Below are 23,625 nucleotides of genomic sequence, written 5' to 3' on the forward strand. Positions count from 1 at the left end.
ATTTTCATCTGACCTTCTATAAAAACAAAAAGACAAGGAACAGTAAAATCAGAAAGAAATGTGGGGATAATCTGACCCACGATTACTGAAAATTAACCACTTGGGGGGATCATTTTATGAACTATATAGAAGTCTAACCAATGTACTGTATACTTAAAACTAATTTAAATAAATAAATTTTTAAAAATTAATCAGTTAATTCAGAAATCCCTCTCGCCATACTTATATGTGGACCTGCTTATAATCCTAATGAAGATCATGTCATTTGTTCAATATCCACTTTGTCAACCCATAAACAGTTTGATGCTTCCCACTTCCAACCATCACTCCCTCACCTCCATTTGAGACGGTTTTCAGAATAACTACTCTTAGCTCCATTGGTCCACACTATAGAAAGGCTCTAGAGTCTTTTCACATTATTTGGAAAGACTATTGGCTTCTACTCTATAGGTATCTCTTTTTTTAGTTTGAATGTCTAGTTATTTTTTAAAAATACCTTCATCTTTTCCACAAAATATAAGATGAAGATTAATGTTTGGTGTCCATATATAGGTGTGATGGGAAAAATTAGCAAAAATATTGTAATTATAAATATAGAAATAACTAGCAATAGAATGTTGTGTCTACTCGTCATTCAAAACTGAGAATCAGGACACTTTGCGAGAGCAACAGGAGAATAATAATAAGCACATAGAAAGATATCACTTCCTATGCAAGAAATATGCACCTTACAAATCCCAAGCTTTATCTTGTTTCTGTTGACATCTATCTCTTCCCAGACATCCTTCTCCTGGGGACGAGGGTGTCCTAAAGATCCAGGCAATTTATCTGGTGACACACCAACAGGGATGCCATTCTCCCCATCACTAAGCTGTTCATCTGGAAACACCTCATCTGTGTTTTCTCGAAGCAAGTCCCCTGGGATGGGAGTGGCATTGGCAATTCTAAAAATGAGGGGTAAAAAAAGACAGAACTTAAAAACACCAGGATCAAAAATTACTATGAGACTATCCTACATTTTGTTTTTGGAATTAAATAATGACATCTATATATCATAAAGAGTACAAGGAAACAAAACGAAAATCCTCGGAAACAGGCCATGAAAGTTCTACAAATTATAACATCTACATTTTGATCAATAGAAATTTCAAGCTGATATGAAAAGCTGATATAGAAATACAAATTCTAATACAATAACTCATTCATTTAATAATCACTTTAAAAGTTAGAGGTATTTGATATATTTCCAAGAAGTCTTTGCCAATTTTAATATTTTCTATTCTTTACCCATTTTTCTTAGAAAATAACAAAAACTATAAACAGGAAAATGTTAAGTGACATAATGATATAACCATGTATCAGATCAGTTATACATTTTTTAATAGTGTGAAATGTGCGTTTGTTTTTTCTTTTACAGACTTTTCTCTAAGTACCAATTACATGCAAGGCCTTAGTGACATAAAGAAGAGAAAGAAAATTCTTGCCTTTAAAGGAAAACTAGGAATCTGCCTGAACTAACTGGAAACGATACAGAAAATATCAATTGGCACTCTGTGGATTTCTTTCAAAGTAACTTCATGTCCTCTTTACATGGCTGGTCATATCTCTCTTAGATTTCTGGCCCCTGAAGAATTTTCCTAGTTCTCAGTTCTCACTCCCTAAGTTATCCAGCCCCTGCCAACTCTAATGTTCTATAACTCTGTTCTATAGTCTTTTGGTTTTGTTTTTTAAATACTGCTGACTGAACACAATATTTGGCACATAATGAAACCTTTTCTTAAAAGTGATCTGGAATGTCTAAAAGTAGGGAAAAAACAGTTACTGGTACATTATCCTAATGCAGTTATTATGAGTGGTAAAATAAGCATCTTCCCAGTGAACCACTCTAAGAGTTAACAGTTACACCCTGGCCCTGGTGTCATATCTATGTCATGCTGACAGAACAAAGATCAGTCATTTTTCAGGTACTTGTTCTACCAGATTTGATGACTGTTACTAGCACCTCTCCCTACCAGGGATCAATGCTAGAAGATGAACTTCTTTATCAATAGGTTAGAGGTAAATAATCTAGAAAAACACTGATAAAGACTCCCAGGAAAAAAACCTTATAGCCTTGGAAAGTACTTATAGCTCTGATAAGAGGAACATGTTTAAAGGGTAGTTGGCTTAAAACAGCTCAAATGAAAGGATTATAAATGAAAAGTTCAGAAACAAACTGGCCTTTAAAAGATTGTTCAGATCTAAGTTTAACATAGTATGTTTACTATGCCAAGAATTACATTGGACACTAACATATATGTGTTATGTAGTAATGCAAATGTTTACTGAAAGAATTCCTTCTATGTCTGAGAAAAGAGGCTGGCAAAAGGATGAATATGTGACTTCAGAAAGCTCAATCTACCAGCCCCACATTTTTCCCTCCATTTTAATCACTCAGTGTTCTTCTAAATCCTTTTTCCCTTGTGCCTAGCTTCTATTCTGCTTCTTTCCAACTACTCCAATTCCTTGGCATTTTCTTCTTCCACTCCCCAGGAGACAAACTATACCTCCACCTATGAAACTACTTCTATTTTTACTCTATCTTAGTTTCTTTTGTCTCTTATGCCTCAGTATAATAGCACACACTTCAAGGAACTCTTCAATTTTCTCTACCTAGACTCTCTTCCAAATGCAGGTTTCTCTCTCTATTTATTCTCTTATTTTTACTCCTTACATAATTATCTTCTTCCTTCTCCCAAAACTTGGATCCTAATCTGGAGTTTGAGGTAAAGAATTACTTCTCAGGAAAATCATTTTATGTTAAGGAATAAAAATGAGTGAGAATGTATATGTGAGAGAATTATTAGCACATGGTCTGTGTTTGCAGGCAAGGTTTAAATTACAGAAACAGACTGGGGAAAAGAAAGGAGATGTATGGACAAACAAGAAAAGTAGTAAGGATGGACATCTTTTTCGCATTTCTTTTGCCATAATCTAAGTCAGGGGTTGTCAAAATAGGGCTTGTCAGCCAAATCTGGCCTGCTCACTTATTTTTGTTAATAAAGTGTTTTGATGCACAGGTATGCTCATTTGTTTCCATATTGGCTATTGATGCTTTAGCACTACCACAGCAGCAGTAGTCATGACGGAGACAACAGAGCCCATGAATTTATCTGGCCCTTTATAGATAATGTTAGCTTACTCTTGATCTAAAGCATCCTCCTTTTTACCTTCTCATAAACTTCTTTTCTCCTTCTACTAGAAATCCAGAGTTAAGGGACATAAATTATCATTTTTTCTTTTTAACATTTATTCTCTAGAGTTTTCCAGATATTTGTCCATATCATCTACAAACAGCAATAACTCAGAGGTCGGCAAATGTTTTCTTAAAGGGCCAGAAAGTAAATGGTAGGCTTGTGGGTCTAACTTTACAGGCAAGATTCACTGATGGATGCTAAATACAGTGGGTAAAAGTATGATGAAAAACAAGGAATAGTCTCAAAGTATCTTCCCACAAGATATTTATTACTTACAAAGTGAAAAATAGTAACTTTACAGTGGAGAAATCTGGATAACACTACCTTAACAAGAATATCAACATTAATATCTTCAGTAATAAGACATTATGTACCTCCTTGTTTAATGCCATAAATTTCCTTCTGATCTGAGTTTAAATGTACCCCACAGATTCTATGTAATATTTTAATTATCACTATTTTCCCTATGACTCCAGTTTGTATTTTCCTTTTCACCCAAGAGTAGTTTAATAGGAGATTTTTAAGTTTCCAACTGGAAGGGCCTTTGACATTTTTGTTTTTGTTAGTAATTTCTAGTTCTATTACAGTGTGATCAGATAGCGTAATATTTCTGCTTTATGGAACTATGGATATGTTTTCTTGGTGGCTTAGACCAATCGATTTTTGTGAATATCCCCAGGACACTTGAGCAGAAAATGCAATCTCTATCATCAGGGTGTAGAGTTTGAAAAATACGCATAAGATCTAACTTACTGATCACGTTGTTTGTTTTCTATTTCTTCTTTGTTCATTCGATCTGTCTTGAACTGAATTCTTATTAAATCTCTAATTACTAGTGCATTTCTATCTATGCCTCCTTGAATCTCCTATAACTGTTGCTTCCTAAAGGGGATTGTTGTAATTCTGGTGACTAAATATTAATAAATACTATATAAACATCTATTTGCTGTATGTTTTTCTCTATAAAATGAGTATTTATAAACTTGTTTTTGTTTCAATTTGTAAACCTTTTCCCCTGGTATTTTGGTTTGCCATTTTGTTCCAATGGTCGCCCTTTGGACATATACCATTTTAAATATTCTTAGTCCCTGTTTTCTTATTTAATCTTTTGCTATTGCGTTCCTCAGTTTTAACTGGTATTGTTTTTCTTCTTCAGGAACTCTAATACTAATGCTATTCCTTCTCTGCCTGCCTCCCATTTGCACTACTTTCTTGCTAGCTTTTTTAAATGATTTATTTTCATTCTCTTGGGGATTTCCCCCCGATTTTATTCAATGCCCTTTATTAAATATTCATTGAGTCTATTCTCCTTTTCTGTACTTTGTAATTTATTCGATTCTGAGGTATATTTTCCTTTCATTTCTGTCCTGAGTTCAATCAGCTCTCATTTCATTTCTTCCTCTTTCTTTTCCTTTACCTTTTTCTCTCCCCACTCTCCCCTACCCCCTGCCTTTTTCAGTCTATTTTATTTTTTAAAAAAAGGTTTTTTTACTTGTTTTTCAATTATAGTTGACATGTAATGTCTAGTCACAACATAGTGACTAGACATTTACATACCTTACAAAGTGATCACCCTGGTTAGTCTAGTACCCATCTGATAACACAAAGTTATTACAATATTGTTGACTATATTCCCTATGCTGTAGTTTATAATGCCACTTCTATGTTTATAACTGGCAATTTGTACTTCTTAATCTCTTTCATCACTCTTCAGCCATCCCCAAGAAGTCTATTTCTATTTTTAGTTTTTAAATTTCTGATTTAAGGTGATTATCTATATGTTCAAATGAATAAGCATATTTAATTCCTTTTGGGGTTTTGTCTTACAGTTTTCTTCCTCATGGTTGTTTTTCTGAGAAGAAATTTTCTTAGTTAATATGTGTTAAGATTTTCTTTTCTCATTTTTTACAATAACACTATGGATCTTTAAAATCTTTTTCTTGTTCATTTTTGTGTTATTGGAGTGTTTTACAAGATTCATAGTTTAATTAGTGCCCTCTTCTGTCAGTAGAGCATAATCCAAACCCCTGAGTGGATTTTTATTTGTTTTTGTGGTCAGGGGAGATAATGTATGTCCTATAATTTTATAGTTCTCTTTCCTTGTAGGTACATTTTATCTCCACATTTACCCTTCTGCAGTAATTGATTTATTGCCTTTCAGCTCCAAATTCATCCTTTTTGCTTGTTTGTGAAAGCAGATCTGAGACCTTTAAATATTTTCCTTTGTCAGCAGGCACTAGAGAGAAATTTCTAGAGGAAAATATTTTGCTTTGGGTTTCAGCGTATAGCTTGGCAAGCTTCTCTAGCACATGTGGCTTTCCCCAGTACTAGGCTCCTGCAGCATTGCAGCATGTCCATGGCCTGTCTCATATAGACAGCAGCGACCGACAGCTTGCCTGAGCAATCCCCACTACCCAGAAATTTTTACCACATTCCTAACCATGATAGGTGAACACACGATATAAATATATATACATGCCTTACTGTTAAAATGTACAACTGAAACTTACTGGATTTTGTTAACCAATGGATGGATGGATGGATAGAGGATGGAAGGAAGGATGGAAGGAAGGATGGAAGGAAGGATGGATGGATGGAAGGAAGGAAGGAAGGAAGGAAGGAAGGAAGGAAGGAAGGAAGGAAGGAAGGAAGCTTTTAGCAGTGTGTCTGGTGAGATAACCCCAGTAAATAGCTTTCTCTGGCACCCCAGAGGGCAGATTTCAATCAAGTTCCAGATAACAGCCTTTTAGCAAATTCTACCAGTGTGGCATCAGAGCAACTTCCTGCCATCCAATGAGGGATGAACACACCCTCTTCAACAAGGTCAGGATGTCAGCCTTGGGGTCAGGGCTGAGGGAGCTCTTTACTTGGATGCTTAATATCAGCTACACTTTATTTTTGCTATTCCTGTATTCTTTACAGTTCTTTCTACTTCTTACCAGTCAATCCCATACTATTCCAATTCCATGTTACAAGTAATAATTCTCTGCATCATCCCTGTTCAAACTACTGTGTAGTTTCTCCCTACTGATTGAACCAAATGGATGTTTGTCCTTTACCATTCAACTGACAAAGGGCCACTTCTCCCTTTTTTTGGTTTTTTTCTTCCCCAGAAGCTATGTGTTTTGAATCATACATATTTTTACCTCACTGTAGTTCATGATGTGATTTACTTGGATATTTTTTTAGTACCTTTGTTCCTAGGATGTGTTTAGTCTTTCTGGTGTGTTGGTTTTAGATGAACCTTAAGCCCCATTGCCAATTCTCCTGTACCCTATAGTTTTTACTGATCTGCCTTTATAAAGCCTTGTGGTGGGGTTGGGTGAAACAGGACCATAAGAGATACCACACAAGGACTTGGTGTTTTTCTCTTTTTACTTCATTCTTTTGAAGTTTGGAGATCCTTTGTTGAGGACATGGTTTTAGTGTAGTTTTATTTTTCCTTTCCTGTTATTCTGTCTTATTTTAGGAGGAAACATTGGAAGATAGGAACTTATACTATCTTCATTGACTTCGGCTATCTTGAAGTCCTATCATCTGATTTTTGTAATTTTGAGGTTTATCTACTAACAACAATCAAAGGAAGACAAAAGCACTAAAACAAGAATCAAAACTTGGAGAAGGGCTCAAGCTCTGTGACTAATTATCTAAAATCAGATGATTCACTCAGTGCTAGGGTTATTACTTATTTGTAAAATGGGGTAGCTGGTCTAGAGCAGCGGTCTCAAACTCAGATAAGCACGAGAAATATTTTTTACATATGGACTTCTGTGCCACATCCCTAGATTCTGATTCAGTAAGTCTGGGCAAAGTCCTACAAATAAATATTTTAAATAAACGTCTGTAGTGATTTTGATGTAGCTAGTCAGGGTCCCACATCTAAGAACTCTTAGATAAGCTAATCGAGGATAACATGTCTAGTTATATGAGTCCATGGTGAGCTTTTCTGATTCAATAAGCTCTAGTGACCCCCCATCTTTCAATATAAAATCAAAGCAATGAATTAGTGATAAAATGTTCCAATTAGCTCACGTTGTATGAGGATTTTTTCCTACTGACTTTTTTAAACACCAGTTTAAAGCAACCAAAGCAGGTAAAAATGGGTTGGGAAAAAAACACCCCCCGCCTCCACCCTCGCAAAAAAAAAATTTTTTTTTAAACTAAAGCAATTGCATTAAATGCATGTAGAGAAAACATTTAAAACAAAAAACCAAGAACAATATGGAACTACACTATAACCTGTTCCCAATAAACTTAAGCACGGTATAGTTACATGTATTTGTGGCTCATTCTTTCCCGAGTCCCAAATCTTCTTCATAAGTAAATGTAACAAATGCCCCTTCTCATTTTGAAAAAATCCTATTGTAAATTTGACATCAACAAGTCACACAAGCTCTAGGCTCCTGTTTCATAATATGTTCTATAAGTACTTTCTAAGAAAAGTAAATCTGAACAAAGGCATATACGTGAGCAATATTAATTCAAGAAATACACAGGCTTTCACCTATGTCTTAGCATTTGGTAATCTGAGGGAATCTGGATGAGATAATTTCTGCTAATACAATCCACCCAGGAAAGACTGCTAAATGAGCTGTTTAGGACATACCCGATTGCTGCAGGGGTTAAGCGGGTGTGCAATTGAGGGGTGGTAGAAGTAGTGGTGGTTGTTAGGGAGCCATCAGTTCCAGTCTTCTCCCAGTCAAAAGGGTCACTCTCAATTACTCCAAAGGTTTTGATGCTGTTGTCAAACACAGATGTAAGAAGCTAAACCACAAAGAAAAAAACTAGAGTGAGCCAATTGTAAACACAGTCACTTTATTTTATAACAGAAAGCACCCCAGATTCATAAATTTGATGATACATATAAGAGAATCTGAATATGGACTATATCTTAATATCTGATGATATTAAGTTGATTTTTCTCAGTCGAGGCACTGGTTTGTAGTTCTATAGTACAATGTCTTTGTTCTTGGAAACTACATGATAAAGCATCACATCTAAATCCTACTTTCGGACGATGTGACAACAGGAAATGTGTATTGTATGGATGTGTTTATTAAGTTTCAATCATCTATGTGATGCTTTTTGTCAAAAAGGGGCATTTTTATATGCTTCAACTGTTAACAGTATGTATGTCTAGGTTGAGGGGTATACAAAAGTTCTTTGTGCTTTCTTCCAATTTTTTTGTAGATTTGAAAAGTTTTTAAACTCTGTGTGTGTATACACAAATTATCAAAAAGAATATATCCTATTATCTGATTTATATTGTATATAATTTCAGTTATTTTTGTCTTTAAATTCCAAAAGTATGACGTGATCTTGAGGAAGATCTCACACAGACCTTCCTTTATTGTGCCTGACAGTATGTGCCATTTTTAGTTTTATGATTATGGCTTCATTCTCTCTTCATCATTTCTCTCACTCTGTTAGTATCCTATCCTCAGACATTCATCTTATATATTTCCCACTCCAGACCTGAAATCAGCACTTCCTCACTGGAAGATTTTGTGAAGGGTTGTTTTAGGCTGTAAAAAGATTACTCTGGCTATCAAGTGGAGAACAGAGGCCATGGACAGGGATGGAGATGAGGGTGCTAGGAATAGATGACCAATCAGGAGGCTATTGATGCTGAACCAGCATGGTAACAGTGGAGGTGATAAGAAGTGATAGGATTTGGATATAATTTGTAGAGCCAACAGAGTTTACCAATGGATTAGATGAAAGCTGTGAGAATAAAAAAAGAATAAAGAAGATTAATTTAGATTTCCGTCCTGAGCCTTTGGGTAAATGGTGGTACCATTTACTGAGATGAAAAGCAGTGGGTTTGAGGATTGGGATATTGAAATTTTTAAGGAATAGGGAATACACATTTGATAGTCATCAGCCTATAGATATTAATAGGTATTATTTAAAGTCAAGATTGGATGATCATCTAAGAGTAGGTAGCAAAGAGGACCAAGGGCTAAGGTCTAGGGCACTCCAACATTTAGATGGAAAGAAAAAAAGGACTCAGCAAAAAAAACCAGTGAAATGGGAAAATGAAGTGTTTGGTGTTCTAGATGCCAAGTGAAGACACTGTCTCAATAAGAAGATGGGCTAAACACTATTGATTGTAAATTTATAGTTATTTCTGATTATTTGATTGATTTCTCTTTCACCCAGATAGTAAGCTCCAAGAAGCTGGTATATATCTGATCTTGCTCATCACTGTATCTAACACAATGCCTTATATATAAGAGTGCAATATTGTGATCTATGAGATATACATATATATATCTTCAGGGTTCCTGGCTTACAGCTCCCCAAACCCTTGGAATTTCCTGAGAGATAAGAGCAACGGGAGCATCTTTTTTTCTAATATTTGGTCTTTAGTCCTCAGTTCCTGGAAAGATTTCAGAGCCATAAAAGTGAAATGGGTGTCTTGTTATTTATAAGAAGCCCCTTCCCACCACAACTAGGTTCATGTTAATGAGGTGATTTTGGAAAGTACCTAAGGATAAGGGCTGATCACTGGAAGAACCAACTCTCTGAATAGAGGGTTGCAACTTTCAGTCCCATCCCTTCAGCCTCTAGGGGAGGGGAGAGGGGGCTAGAGTTTGAATCAATCACCAATGGTCAATGATTTAATTAATCATGCCTATATAATGAAGCCTCCATAGAAACGCAAACTAACAGGGTTTTGAGGGCTTCTGGATTGGTGAACGCACGGCGGAGCTGATAGAGTGGTTTCCTCAAAGAGGGCATGGAAGTTCTACACCCTTTCCCTATACTTTGCCCTACGCATCTCTTCCATCTGGTGTTTCTGAGTTAGAGCCTTTGTAATAAACAGTAACCTAGTGAGAAAATTGGTTTTCTGAGTCCTATGAGCTGTTCTAGCAAATTGATAAAACCCAAGCACGGTGTTGTGGGAACCTCTTATTTATATCCAGTCAATCAGAAGTACAAGTAACAACCAGGACTTGTGATTGGCCTCTGAAGTAGAGGATGTGGGGCTAAATCCTTAACCTGAGGATTCTCATGCTCACTATCTCCAGGTAGATCATGTCAGAATCAATCTGAATTGTAGGACATCCAGTTGGTATCAGAGAACTGTTTGGTGGTGTGGGGAAAAAAAAAACAATCCATGTTGAAATTCTGAGTACAGAACCCTTAAATAATTACTCTAAAAACATTTCAAGAATGTTTATTTGTAATTATATTTACTGATTCACATGACACTACCTTTAAAAGTCCCAAAGAAAAAATTATAAATATAGAAAAGGAAACTAGAAAGATAAAAGGTATTGGAAAAGACACAGTTGTAAAACCTGAGAATCTTCATCTTGGTTATATATTTGATGATGTTAAGTTACCTAAGTTATAGCTTAGACTTCCCCAAACTGTCAGAGGTAGACGACTATAAAAAACACAGAGAAGGAGAAAGATAGATTGAGTCTCAGCATATAAGAACTGAAGTGGCAGACCTCAGACCTCTCTCCTATCTCAAGAAATCGAGGTTCTCGCAGAGCAAGATGTGTGCTTCCTGAAAGGTAGAGTCCCTACCAATGAGGCAGCAACTGCTTTGCAGTGTGAGCACTCAGACCACTACTGCTAAATGCTCTTCCTCAACTGGGCCACAATAAGGATGATCCTAAACAGTTTATATGCCAGGTGTCCTTTTATCATGGAAATACCTTCTTATAACTATCATAGTCCTGTATGTCTTAGAAAATGTAGCATATGCCATATAATTATCATAGTACTGTATGTCTTAGAAAATGTAGCATATGTCATTGGGCCTCAAGTAAGAAACAGTTTGTTACTATGATTGTGATTACTAGAGCCCAAGAGCAGGAGACAGAAGGATGGAGGGCACAGAACAAAAACAAACAGAAGGAAAGCTAAAAAGCACTGAGGCACTGAAAAGTCAGACTAGCTAGAGCTTTGTAGATACTTAAAGACCAAAATAAGTTTCTACTTCAGGACCAGCGTGGCTCTAAATTCTAATCTTCGACACATTACAGAAACAGGACAAGTTGAGAATTCTTTTTCGAGCAGGCACAGGGATAGATAACTGGGTTCATTATACCACATTTGGCTTAAATAAATCAAAAAACTCCAATTCAATTCTCGTTTAAATAGATTTGAGAACAATATAAACTAGTCATCATGTAAATCATACACATACACATGTACATATTTGTATATATACAGAAAACTGGTGGTCCTTATCTTTTTTTTACTCCAATACAATTGAGGAATAAAACATTTTTTCAATCAAACACTTTTTAATCAGAACAGGAACTCATTGTGGTGGTTAATTCTCAAACTGAAAAGGGGGCAGAGCAAAATCTGAAAAAAATCTTTTAGATGATTCTGACATTTTCCCTCTATAAAGGTGTGTCCCATATCTCTCCACTAGAAATCTAGCATACATATTTTGTTTAATAACATATTTTTAGAAAATATGAACTCATCTAAAGAATCCAGGTTTCTCAAAATAGAGTAATGTGTACCACTAGGGGATGCAGTCATATGCCAGAGAGGTTTAAAGTCATCTAATAAATGTGGCACAGCTTCTTAAAAAATTTTACTCAGAGGTAACATATTTAACATGATTTTTGATCATGCAATAAATGCAAATAAGTTATAAAGCAAAATTCATATACACTTTTAAGATAAATCAGGAAAATGCAAAAAAATTTGGACATGGCCGACACTTTCAGACCGTGTCCAGACCTCTTGAGAAACATGCTCATACTCTGCTGAGATAGGAGAAACTGGTGAACTCATGTGAGAAATACTAGGGGCATAACGTCATTAAAAGGTGAATCTTCCTTGAAGGAAAATAGGAAAGGGGAGGAAAATGGGGAAGAAGACTTTAGGGGAAGAGAGAGTAAAAAAGAGGAGGGAGGATGTGAGAAAGGTCTGGATAAGCAACAATGCAACATTACTTTATATTTGGCTACTGTTGTGGATTATTTGTGTCATTTTCCCTTCTTCTTGAACTTATAAATAAGAGATACTCCATTTTCTTTAATCCTAATTCTAATGAGATACACAATAAAATGATTTTTCTAAAGTTGATTATTCAAGACAAAAAAAAAGTATATAAAAATCAGGTACAATATCCAGGTAATAAAATTTTGAATAATTTAGATTTTTCACTTTTATGTAATTTCCTAACTTTTATAATGACTATTTATTACTTTTCATAATGAGAAAAAATTTGACAAAAATACATTATCTAAAATAATTATACATGTAAGCGTGTGTACTCCACAAAAATGCCTGGAGCTAGCTACCACCACCAGAAATATCCTTATTCTTTCTAGCAATCAGTCATCTGACATAGACACAATGCCTTAGGGAAGCACCCTTCCCTTCTCTAATCCTTAACATGAAAGCAATCAATAGCTTTATCATATTTACCTCCATATGAAATCCCAGTTTGTCCTCTCAAAGAGAATGTAGACAAAGTCCAGTCTTTGCAAAAACAAGAATTATTTGTAATGTGATGCTGAGGACTCAATGAGAATCCTGATATCTGAATTCTCAGTTAATAAATGATAAATTCGTGGATCAATAAAGCACTTACCCAGCAGAGCACAATGTCAATGCTGGCTTGGCTAATTCAAAGATAGATTATTTACTACAAAAGAAACTGACTCACTTCCATGATAAACAGATACAATAGAGGGAAAGGAATGTACGTGTTCTAGATTTCTCTCCTTTTCCAGGAATTTTTAATAGCATTGGTGGGGGTGGGGGGAGAGGGAGTGAGGGGAGAAATTGCATTGCACCCATTCTTTGGAGAACAGAATCAGAAAAAAAGAGAGATCAAATAAAAAGACTGTATTTAAGAAGCCCAGAGTTTTAGCTGTTTTCACTATTTATATCAAGATATGGAAGACAACTCAAGAGTGCTCCTGGTCGGCTGCCCCAGGGGACCTGAAGCAGTGGGAGGCAGCAGAGTTGCTCAGCCAACAGTGCTGCCCAATATCAATGTCTTCTCTTTCATGTGCTGTAAGCCCATAAGGTAAAGTGGCACTGTTCTAAGCTTCTCTATGCCTCCTAATAATTTAGGGAGGAGGCAACCAAACTAAAGTGTTAAATCAAGCTATAGTCAGAGACTGGGAAATTTGCCCTGTCCTGCATCACTAACAAGGTCAATTGAAAAGGTAAGCAACATTTTCTTTTTGCCTTAACAGGACAAAGCAGCATAAAGAAAATAGAAGTTCTATTAACATAGAAGTAATGTTAAGTAGCATACAAGAATGAAGTGAGATAATTATAAGCAAATGCAGTGTCACTGAGATATGTGTAATACAACTTACGTTTACATGATGCTTTACAATTTACAAAGCATTCTCACAATTATCTCATTAAAACCCTAACAATACTGTGGGGTGGGTAATTTTACCATTTCACAGATAAGAAAACAGTCTTAGAAAGGTCGTACAAATGGTGTTTGGCAAACCAACTGAAACTGATCTTTTAAGTGCAGCGCTATTTCCATCATAGAAGACTTACAGCCAGTCAGCAGGCAAGGCAAAAACAGCATATAGCTGAAATTATCCTTGAAAGCCCGTTAAAATACCCATAAAGTACAGAATAGTAGTTGCACTAGGTGTAACCTAGATAAGATTTTTCTCCAACATTTGAAATAGACTTTTATTTCTTCAGATGAATGTAAATGAAGTAAGCCGGCTGCATTTAGGGGTTATATTGTTCCCAAAAGAGTACTACTCCTTTAAACATTAGAATCACGCTCAGTGCAGTCTGATTCTGGATGACTGGACTGCTGTCAATGAGAGAAAGCCCGAGGGAACAGCAGATACACAAGGGCACTGCACCCCTACCCTCACCATAGGGCATGCATGGTTAACTGAGCCAAACGGCAGGCAAAATCAGACATATTAAAAAATTTCTATCTCCTGCATATACAGCTGAATTTAAGTGAGTCAAGTAAACAGAAATGTTCTGTGACTCTACTTGTTCTATAGTTATAACAATACCCATTCACTGATTCAGACATACACTGAATGCCTATTGTCCTTGGTGCTAGGAAGTCAAAAGTAAACAAAACGCAGTCTTGTCTTCAGACAGTTTGCATTGAAATGAAGTAAAAATTATATTAAGCAGATTTAATTCAATTTGGCAAACTTATTAAATGTGTATCATTGTACTAACTTCTTGAGGAAACTGAGATAAATGTGCAAAGCCCTGGCTCTAGAGGAACTAACTTATCTGGAAAGAAGGCAAAACAAAGTACTGTTGTAAGAGTTTAGCAGAAGAAATCGTTTGTCAGGAAGGAATCAGAGGAGACTAAAGAAGCTGGCATCTGAGTTGGGCTTTAATTTCACAAGATAAGCGGGTTTATGAAACGTAGGCAATCCAGGCAGGGCATGCTGGGAGAAGGGCTGGTAGACCCATTTGACTGCACTGAGGTGCCCAATATAGCTGGGTCATTTAAGTGCAATAAGGAATGAAAGGAGACAATTAAAGGGAGTGGAATAAGAATTCATCTACCTCTCTCCATCTCTACTGCTTATATCCTAGTCAAGATCATCATTGTTCCTTGCCTCCTGCCCACAAGGGAAGACACTATCTCCCAGTCTCCCCTGCAGTCAGAATTGAGCCATGGTGAATGGGTTCTGGCCACAGTGGTATATGCTGAAATGTTTAGGTCACTTCCAGGCCAGGTCATAAAACCCCTAAGCAAATATCCACACCCATTCTTTCTATGTATTAAAGATAGCAGTGTCAAAATATGGATGGAGCCTGGATGTTCAAGTTACCACTTGAGAGTTGCCTAGGAGAGTTGCCCAACTTAACTACACTGCTATGTGACCAAAAAATAAACCTCTGTAATGTTAAGACATTAATCTTTTTACATTTATTTCTTTCAAAGGCATAGCTCAGCCTATCTCGATACCTTCCTAAGTAGTGTCTAATGCTCCTCTGCCTCATTTGAAAGCACAAGACTGCAGAAATAATCATCTTAAAACATAAACTGAATCACAATGCTCCTGTGTGTTAGATTTCTAAGGCTTCCTGCTGCACTTAGAATAAAACCCAAAGTCCTCAACAAGGACTACAAGGCCCTGCATCATCTAATCTCTGCCTTTCTTTCCAATCTCATTTTGAACCACTCTCTCCCCTTATTTACTATGTTCTGCCATGTCTTCTTTTCATTCCTTTCTTAAATCAGAGCCCATGCACATGTTCTTCCTTTTGCTTATTAACATTCTTCCTCTTATTTTTGCTCTTCACATGACTAATACCATCTCACTCTTAGAATTTGGCTTAAATGGCAGCTTTAGAGAAAGACCTTCCCCAACCCATTTTATGGGAGGTTCCCCCTTGTTAATGCTCTAGCTCAGCCTCTTATTTGTTTGCTTCACAAGCAGCCCATCTTTGTCCTCTGAAAAATGTAACGCCTATGTTATCAGAGTCAGGGGATCCTAAAACAGCTCTAAGTCCCCAAAAAGAGGGAAGCCTGCTGCATTTTGATGTAATCTATTTAAATTGTTCTATTCCTAAACCTAGAAAGTACAGTAACAAGATTAATGAAACTTGGTTGTCTTTGAATTTCCTATCATATTTTTAGTGATGTTGTGGCAGTGTAAAAGCTGGCTTGATATACACATTTTAGTCTCAGGCTTACCAATGGTGTGTATATTTATGGCTTTTGTTTGTTTTCTCATCTTGCTAAAAAATGCTTAACATAATCTGAACACTCTAATAAAGATACTTTTGCATTCTTATGTCAGGATCGTGTGATCCTATTAATTAACAGCAATAATTTCAGATAATTCTTCATATAATTTTTTATTCTTTCACTACATTTTTCTTAACCAGTCATGTTAGTATTTACTTTACAGTTTGTAGCCACCTCTCCAAGGAAGGCAGATGGCAAACTGGAGAAAGAATCTGAGTCTTTTTAAATGAGTCATAAATGGGTTCAGACACTACTTCTGGCACCACTAGTTTTCCCTGGCTTCATGTCTAAACTAATCCTCCGTAAGACCAGGATAATGATATCCAGGTATTACTGTGACATTGCTGTTTGCCATTATTGTGACAATACTATACAAAGTCATCAAGGGCTCTTCTTTATCCAATCTGATGTTGCTAGCCTAATTACCTGTTAACTAGTGACGGTGTCACCTACAGGTAGAATCCTGTGGTGAAATTTAAAATTGATAAGATCTTCCTAGGCACCTCTCAGAGATGTTTTCCTTTCTCAAAACACTTTAAAAGGATTTATTTAAATTATAAGGTAGCCATATATTTTTATTACTATCTACATTTATGAAAATGTTGGCCCAGCACTTTTTTTTTAAACCTTTAATTTGAAATACAGTTCACGCTTCAATAATTCAGGGGTTAGGGGTGCTAGCCGCTCAGTCAAAAATCCATGTATAACTTAAGTGGGCCCTCCGTGTATGCAAATTCCTAACCATTTGTAAGTGGACCTTTGCAGTTCAAACCCTGTTGTTCAAGGGTCAGTTGTAATTAAATATTCATAGGAAACTGCAAAAATAGTATACAGAGAAGTCTCCATCTAGTCTGCCCCAATGGTAATATCTTAAATAACTAGAGTACAATATTAAAACCAGAAGAATGACAATGGTACTATCCACAGAACTTAATTTCACCAGTTTTACATGCAATTGTGTGTGTGTGTGTGTGTGTGTGTGTGTGTGAGAGAGAGAGAGAGAGAGAGAGAGAGAGAGAGAGAGAGATCTACGCAATTACTTCACCTGAGGAGATTCATGGCCCAGACTTTTTTGACTCTAATACAGTTGCTGTACTCTTTCAGATTTCAATAATAAAAATGATATTCATAAGATATCTGCTTTAATCTTGGCTATCATTCTGATATCTTTACCTTTAGTTTAACAGAAAATAGTATCTATAGTACATAGCATGTAATAGTATTTAGACTGATAAACATAACACTTTTCAAAAGCGAGTGTCAGCCTTTATTCTATTTGAGAAATGCATAAAAGATTCTGGATAGAGAACAAAACAGTTCTTTCTAGGTCTACACCTGCTGTCAAAGGGAGCAGTAGCAGTCTACTGGATAAGGTACTGGTCATGTGCAACTTGTTAAGATAATTTTTCTAGCAAGAAACTGATTTTTAAAGATTTATAAAACACAGATATTCAAAGTGAAAGCATTATAAAACAGTATCATTCAATGCTTAGATTATAAAATATATTCACTTTGGTCATGACTCAGAATATATAAAGTTGAAGAAATATTATTTATCCTTTGATGTAGCTAGAGAATACTAGTATGTTTTTCTTGCTTATTGCTGGAGAAGGTTTGTATTATTGTTTTTAACTATTCTGGTTGTCCAACAAGGAATTTAAAATTTTGAAACAACAGTAATTAAATTCAGTAACAATTTCAAAACAGTAAAATTAACCATATAGACAGCATTAGCTCACAAGAGCATTTATACTCAAAGCAGAATAATTTTTCTCAAAATGAAGACTGCACCAGGCCTCTGTGAGGGAAGCAAGAGACCAAAGCTACAAAGCACAGCCCACTTTGGAACTTGATGTCACACTGATACTAGTCATCAGAACACATAGGTACTTATATCAACATCTTTTTCCCAATTATCCTTCTCCTGTCCACCTGCCTACTGCTCCAACTCATTGCTTATGAAATATCACAGAGCAAGAAAGAACCAGATTATTTATAGCATCTGTGAAACAAAAAAAAAGTTACACCTGTTCTCTCTCTTCCAAAAACAGGAAAATCACTATACTTTGTTTCGTTACTATGTGACAGAAACATAAAGTAGCTTCTAAGATAAAATCTAAATGAAAAACGAGAACAATAAGCTGTTACTTTAAACTAAATTAATTATAGATCTAAGTGTCGAAGTTATATGAATATGATGGTCTTTAGATTGTAGACATAAGTGGAGAATGTGACCAAAAAATTTGCTAAACTTTTATACTCTCAGATAAACTTTGTCAATAAAAAAATTGTGAGCACCCAAGATGGGAAAGTTGGAACATTTTCCATCTCCTCCTGTATCTAGTATTATGGGTATAATTTCGTTATTTTATTACAAGTAATATGTACTGTCTAATGTAAATATAAAAACATATTCCACTGCAACTTGTATACAATGTATTTTCTCCATTTTTTAGACAGTTTATATAGTTTATTATGCAAACAGCCATGTAGGAAAGAAGACAAGCTGACTTAAGGACCCAAGGTTGTATGTTGCCTCTCTGCTTTATACCTTGTTTATATCTTATACAAAAGCAGCAATTTCACACAAAAATACTTACTATATGTAAATAAGTTAACTGTGCTATGGACAGTCTTAATTTTTTGTCTACGCAACACTGACATTCTCAAATATAAAACACTTTAGAACACAAAACTTTCATTAACAGGCAGTAAAGTCTACATGTTGTCTTTTGTAGATAGAAATGATACACTAATACATTATTATTATTAACCTATATGTGGTTTCATTTATGTTTTCAGTGGTAGTGATTATTCTGCATTAAACTCTGACCAAGTTCTCCCTGAGAGCAACAGAATCTTTTGAAATACAGCTGGTTGGGTTAGGGATGCAATTTGTGGTAAACCTAGACAACCCTTATAAGGTCTCATTAACTGATGTTCTAAGGAAATGATTCACTGACCACAGACAAAACAGAGCCAACAATCTTCCCTGGCTGTTGTCCCATAGCTTATTAACATATGATATGCAGCCCTCAAGCCCACAACAGATCTATTACCCAGTTGGACATTTCCTCTGGCCAACAAAGTAGCTATAGGATTCACATAATTTGAATTATCAGCAGTTCTAGACACCAGATGAATCACAGCGGGAACAGTAAAATCTGTTACATGGTGAACAAACTTAAAATTCTAATGAAATATGTTTATCCAGAAGGAAGGAAACACACACATAAAAACACTGTTGTCATCAGTTAATTTCGCTACATTCCTCAGGATGTATTAAAATAGTATTATTCTAGGGACCTCCCATAGTCATTTACAACACCCTCAAAGCAACAGTAAGTGAAGACAGAGACTAAATGAGAGTGAATAATTAGCCCACAGAGCTCACAAAAATGATTACCTGATAGTCTGGTTTTGTAAAATAATCCAAAGAGGAGATGTGATCCAGGAAGATGCTGAATTCTGGAGGGAGATGTTTCAACATAAGCCTATGGTCATATCTCTCCTTAATAGAGCCTACTTGCTCCTAGGAAGTAAAGAGAAAAGGAACCAAAGTCAATTTCTCTTGGCAGTTACATATTAAGAGCCTCTCTAATAAAATAATCTCAAGGATATGTACCAGGGAATGAGATAGTGGGTAATTAAGTAAAAGCAAGAACTGAGTTTTACCAATGGCTTAATGTACACTGCTTTTAAAGGGGGGTGGGGTAAGGACTGTAATGCCGAACCAAAGGGTAACCTAGAGTTTGACATTAGTGAACTGACAACTCCACAAAAGACAAAGTTGATCTAAATCTGGTCTATATCTCTTTATCAACACAGGTGTTTACAGTTTTCAAATCAAATGATACAATGTGACTATTAAAAATTAAAACCTTAATTGACTTATAAAAGAGAGAGAACTAGTAAAAAGAAAAGCTAAGAAGGAGGGCTAGAAATCAAATCAGAAGCGATAATTGTACTTAAATTAGCATCTATTCTCCATGCATGCAGAAAAAGTCATAACATTAATTAGATCTCTAATAACATCTCACAGAGAGAAAAATATACATATTTGGATACAGTGAAAGTCCCTGCAAATTTGAATTCTCATATGTAAGCATATTCTCAACAAAAATGCCTATCCAGGAGAAATTTTTATTCTTTTCCCTATCAAAATTGATATATCTACTTCCAAAATTACCTTGTCCTTTATTTTTCTCCAAGGCAGCTGACCAACCACAAATTCCACCAACATGTAGAATAAGGACCAAAGGTCATCATGTCTTCCCATTTCCTTCATAAGCAAAACAAAATTCCATCACATTATATTATAGGTCCTTGTGAGTATATTGGGTTGTCTAAGGCCTAACCACTGTATTTCATCTAATTAGGCCTAAAAATTTAAATATATTTCCCATGAATTATCTGGTAAATATATCTACATAGCTATACAGCAATCCAGATGGTAGAAGAGATATGCTGAAAAACTTTTTAATACAAAGAATACCCCCAAACCCAGAAATGCTGGATATAATATAATAAACAACCCATTGATTAATAAATGAGTTAAGAAGAGAAGGTGGATGCTAAGGGCTAGAGAAAAGGGAGAAGGGAAATTAGTGTGTAGTGATTATAGAGTTTCAGTGTTGCAAAATGAAAAAGTTCTAGAAAACTGTTGCCAAACAATGTGAACATATGTAACTACTGAATTTTACACTTAAAAATGGTTAAGGTGATAAATTTAACGTCATGTGTTTTTTTAACCACAATTGTAAAAAAAGAAGTAAAAGGAATCATAAGAGCCAACACTAAAAGAAAGCTGAAATAAGAGAAGCAAGCTGACACTGAAGCTGTAGTCTGGGCTATTTTGGGGGTATCTGTCATAGCTTTTATCAATGAGTTTTATTAATTGGGAAGGGGACAGGTATAAAAGCACAGTCTACACAAGACAGGAGTTGTAACTGAGACATTCCCCTATCCCCACCACCACCATAAAGCTAGGATTCTCTAAAGGCTATCTTTAGTATAGTATTTGGTATATATATTATATTGCAATTTTTTTTCTGTAGAATTTAACGCTATCAAAGGGATAAAGTGAGTGGTTAAAAGAGAATGGCCCTGACAATTTGTTATCACAGGCCTGTCCCTCTCTTAGATTTGGAGTTTAAACTTATACTGCTTTTATGGTCTGAGAAATAAAGTCCAGAAATTAAGTGATTTCTGGGTGATCCTGTCCTGTGGCAATGACACGTACAAATAAAATCTTAAGATAAAAGCGCCCTTAAATTTAGGACTTCTACGACATCCACCAAGTATAAACTCATTATGTGAAATTACAAAATACATTAGAAAGCAGGTTATCATAAGTTAATGATAGGAGAAACTATAAAAAACAAAATTAGATATTCAGGAATTTCAGAAATAGAATTTAGGATATAGAACATGAAATAAGAATGTTTAAAATGTTTAAACGAAAATTAAAGTCATGAGAAAGGAACAATATTCTTTACAAAAAATAAAAAGCCAATTAGATTTGGAAAATGATCAAACATAACATCTAGAAATAGAAAGTACATTATAGAAATTTAAAATATCGATAGACACACTAAAAAGCTGATCAAACACAGCAGAAAAAAATTAATGAAGATAGATCTGCAGAAATTATGATGCAATACAGAGACAGAGTTAAAAAATCTGAGCGTGAACTTAAGAGGCATGGAGGACAGAACAAGATGGTCTAAAATACATCAATTTGGAGATATGAAAAGAGAAGTATAGAGAGAAAAGGAAAGAGGCAATATTTAAAGAAGTAAGGTCTGAGAACTTCCAGAATCAATGAAGTACATGAATGTTCAGATTTAGGAAGCACAACAACTCTTAAACAGAATAAATATAAAGAAATCTACACCTATGCACACTTGAATATATCTGCAGGACACCAAAGACAAAAAGAAGATATCAAAAGTAGTTGAAGAAAAAAAGAAAAATTAAATACAAGGTAACAACAATTATATGAATAATGATCTCAACAGCAACCATAGAACCAGAAGAAAGTAATTTTTTTCAAATATTGAGATAAAGCAAGTATTAACCAAAGGATTAAAATGTAGGACAACAATGAGATGAAGCCAACAGAGTTCCAGTGTTCTGAAAGTCCCTGCACTATTGGGAAATTATTCATGTTAAAAGTTTAAGATTAAGGTACTCCCCCCACAAAAAAACAAAACAAACAAACAAACAAAAACAGAAAGGGAGTGTATTATGTTTAGAAATTACCAAATCAGGGTTGCAGAATATGGAAGAAAAAAAGTATATTAGAATTACCTGGGAAATCTTTTTAAATTAGACAAATACCTGTGAAATTTCCACTAATTGCACTCCTGCATCACCACATAAACTGACAATTGTTGTTGTCACTGTGTGACACACTGTGTGTCTGTGTAAAGCATCCTAGTCCTCAGGTGTGTTGGGAGCAGAAAGGAAGGGTAAGAACCACTGCTATACAGTATCAAATCCTTCTACCAAGGTCAGATGAATAACAAATAAATAAGCACGTAACAGAGTAAGTTTTACAGCACTTTATGCTAAAGAGGATTTTAAAAGAAATCTCTACTCTTCAAATTAAAAAAAATAAAAATATATATAATCTCTTTCTAGTAGCTATTTTGGAAACGCTCATATAGTTATTATGATCTCTGAAAATGTTTATTCTCACCTCAGAAAGAATGCCCTATTTCAAAAAGTTGATATAATTATTTAATAAAATTAATTAGAAAGCCTAGTACTTCTAAAATTTTGTAAAATTTTATCTGGAAAATAAGAGTATTTTCTTTTCAAGGCAGAATAACTGACTAGATGCCATAAAATAAAGCAACACTGACTCAAACTAAATGAGTTTAAATGCTTGGCAGAGAACTGTATATTGATAAAAATAGTTTTCCTATTTTCAATCCATAATCACATCATAAAAAACTAAAAGAAATGGAGCATAGCACATGAGACCTCAGCATACTCTTCCTATTATATTTAGCATTGGTCAAATTTTCATTCAAGCAATTTTGGCTTCAAACAACAAAAACAAGGTACCAAAGATCAAGAAAAGATGTATGTTTTATCAAGGAATCACTTGTTAAATTTCTCAATTCCATCCAAGCAAGTTCAAGGATTGAGAATCCATAAAATACCCACCTTTCCTACTCATAATTAAGGTTCAGGATGAGAAAAAATCAGAGCAGAACAACAGGACAGAGAGAGAAAAAAAGAGAGAGAGAACGAGTGAGTGAGGGAGGGAGGCAGGCAAGCAGAGACAGCGAGACATAGGCAGAGAGACAGAGAAAGAAATTTTAAAAATTTAATCCAAGAGGAAAAGAATAATTTACTAAGCTAACAAATTTTAAGCTATCTGCATTTGAGATCTTTGTGAAGCAAAAGGTTTGATGGAGAGGAACTATCACAGATTCAATGTATATTACATAAAATGATGACGCCTATATTTCATTAGGTATTGACAGTATGATATTCCCAAATAACTTCTTAAAATAGAACACAAATGTTATGTTTTTTCAAAATTCTATATTAGCTTTGTTAATATTTACTTACACCTAGGACACAAGATTTCCCATGACATAAACTTAGTTATTATCTTTTCTGGCAAATCCAATTTTATTTTCTATGCAGTTGCACACATTTGTTATCCAA

The 23,625-nt window shown here is 35.2% G+C and overlaps 1 protein-coding gene across 4 annotated transcripts in view; it reads right to left on the minus strand.

Annotated features, from left to right (window-relative positions):
* The window catches only part of TTBK2 (tau tubulin kinase 2), a 116,443-nt gene that overhangs the window by 18,203 nt on the left and 74,615 nt on the right, over window positions 1–23,625 (minus strand). For all 4 annotated transcript variants that reach the window (XM_016144941.2, XM_016144943.2, XM_016144947.2 and 1 more), the window contains 4 exons: window positions 20,129–20,221; window positions 19,346–19,471; window positions 7,843–8,000; window positions 728–944 (listed from right to left, as the gene is read on the minus strand). In XM_016144941.2, coding sequence (XP_016000427.2) covers window positions 728–944; window positions 7,843–8,000; window positions 19,346–19,471; window positions 20,129–20,221 — 594 coding nt within the window. The remainder of the gene's footprint in view (window positions 1–727; window positions 945–7,842; window positions 8,001–19,345; window positions 19,472–20,128; window positions 20,222–23,625) is intronic.

Source organism: Rousettus aegyptiacus, unplaced genomic scaffold (assembly GCF_014176215.1).
Source record: "Rousettus aegyptiacus isolate mRouAeg1 unplaced genomic scaffold, mRouAeg1.p scaffold_m13_p_3, whole genome shotgun sequence".
NCBI classification, from domain to species: Eukaryota; Metazoa; Chordata; class Mammalia; order Chiroptera; family Pteropodidae; genus Rousettus; species Rousettus aegyptiacus.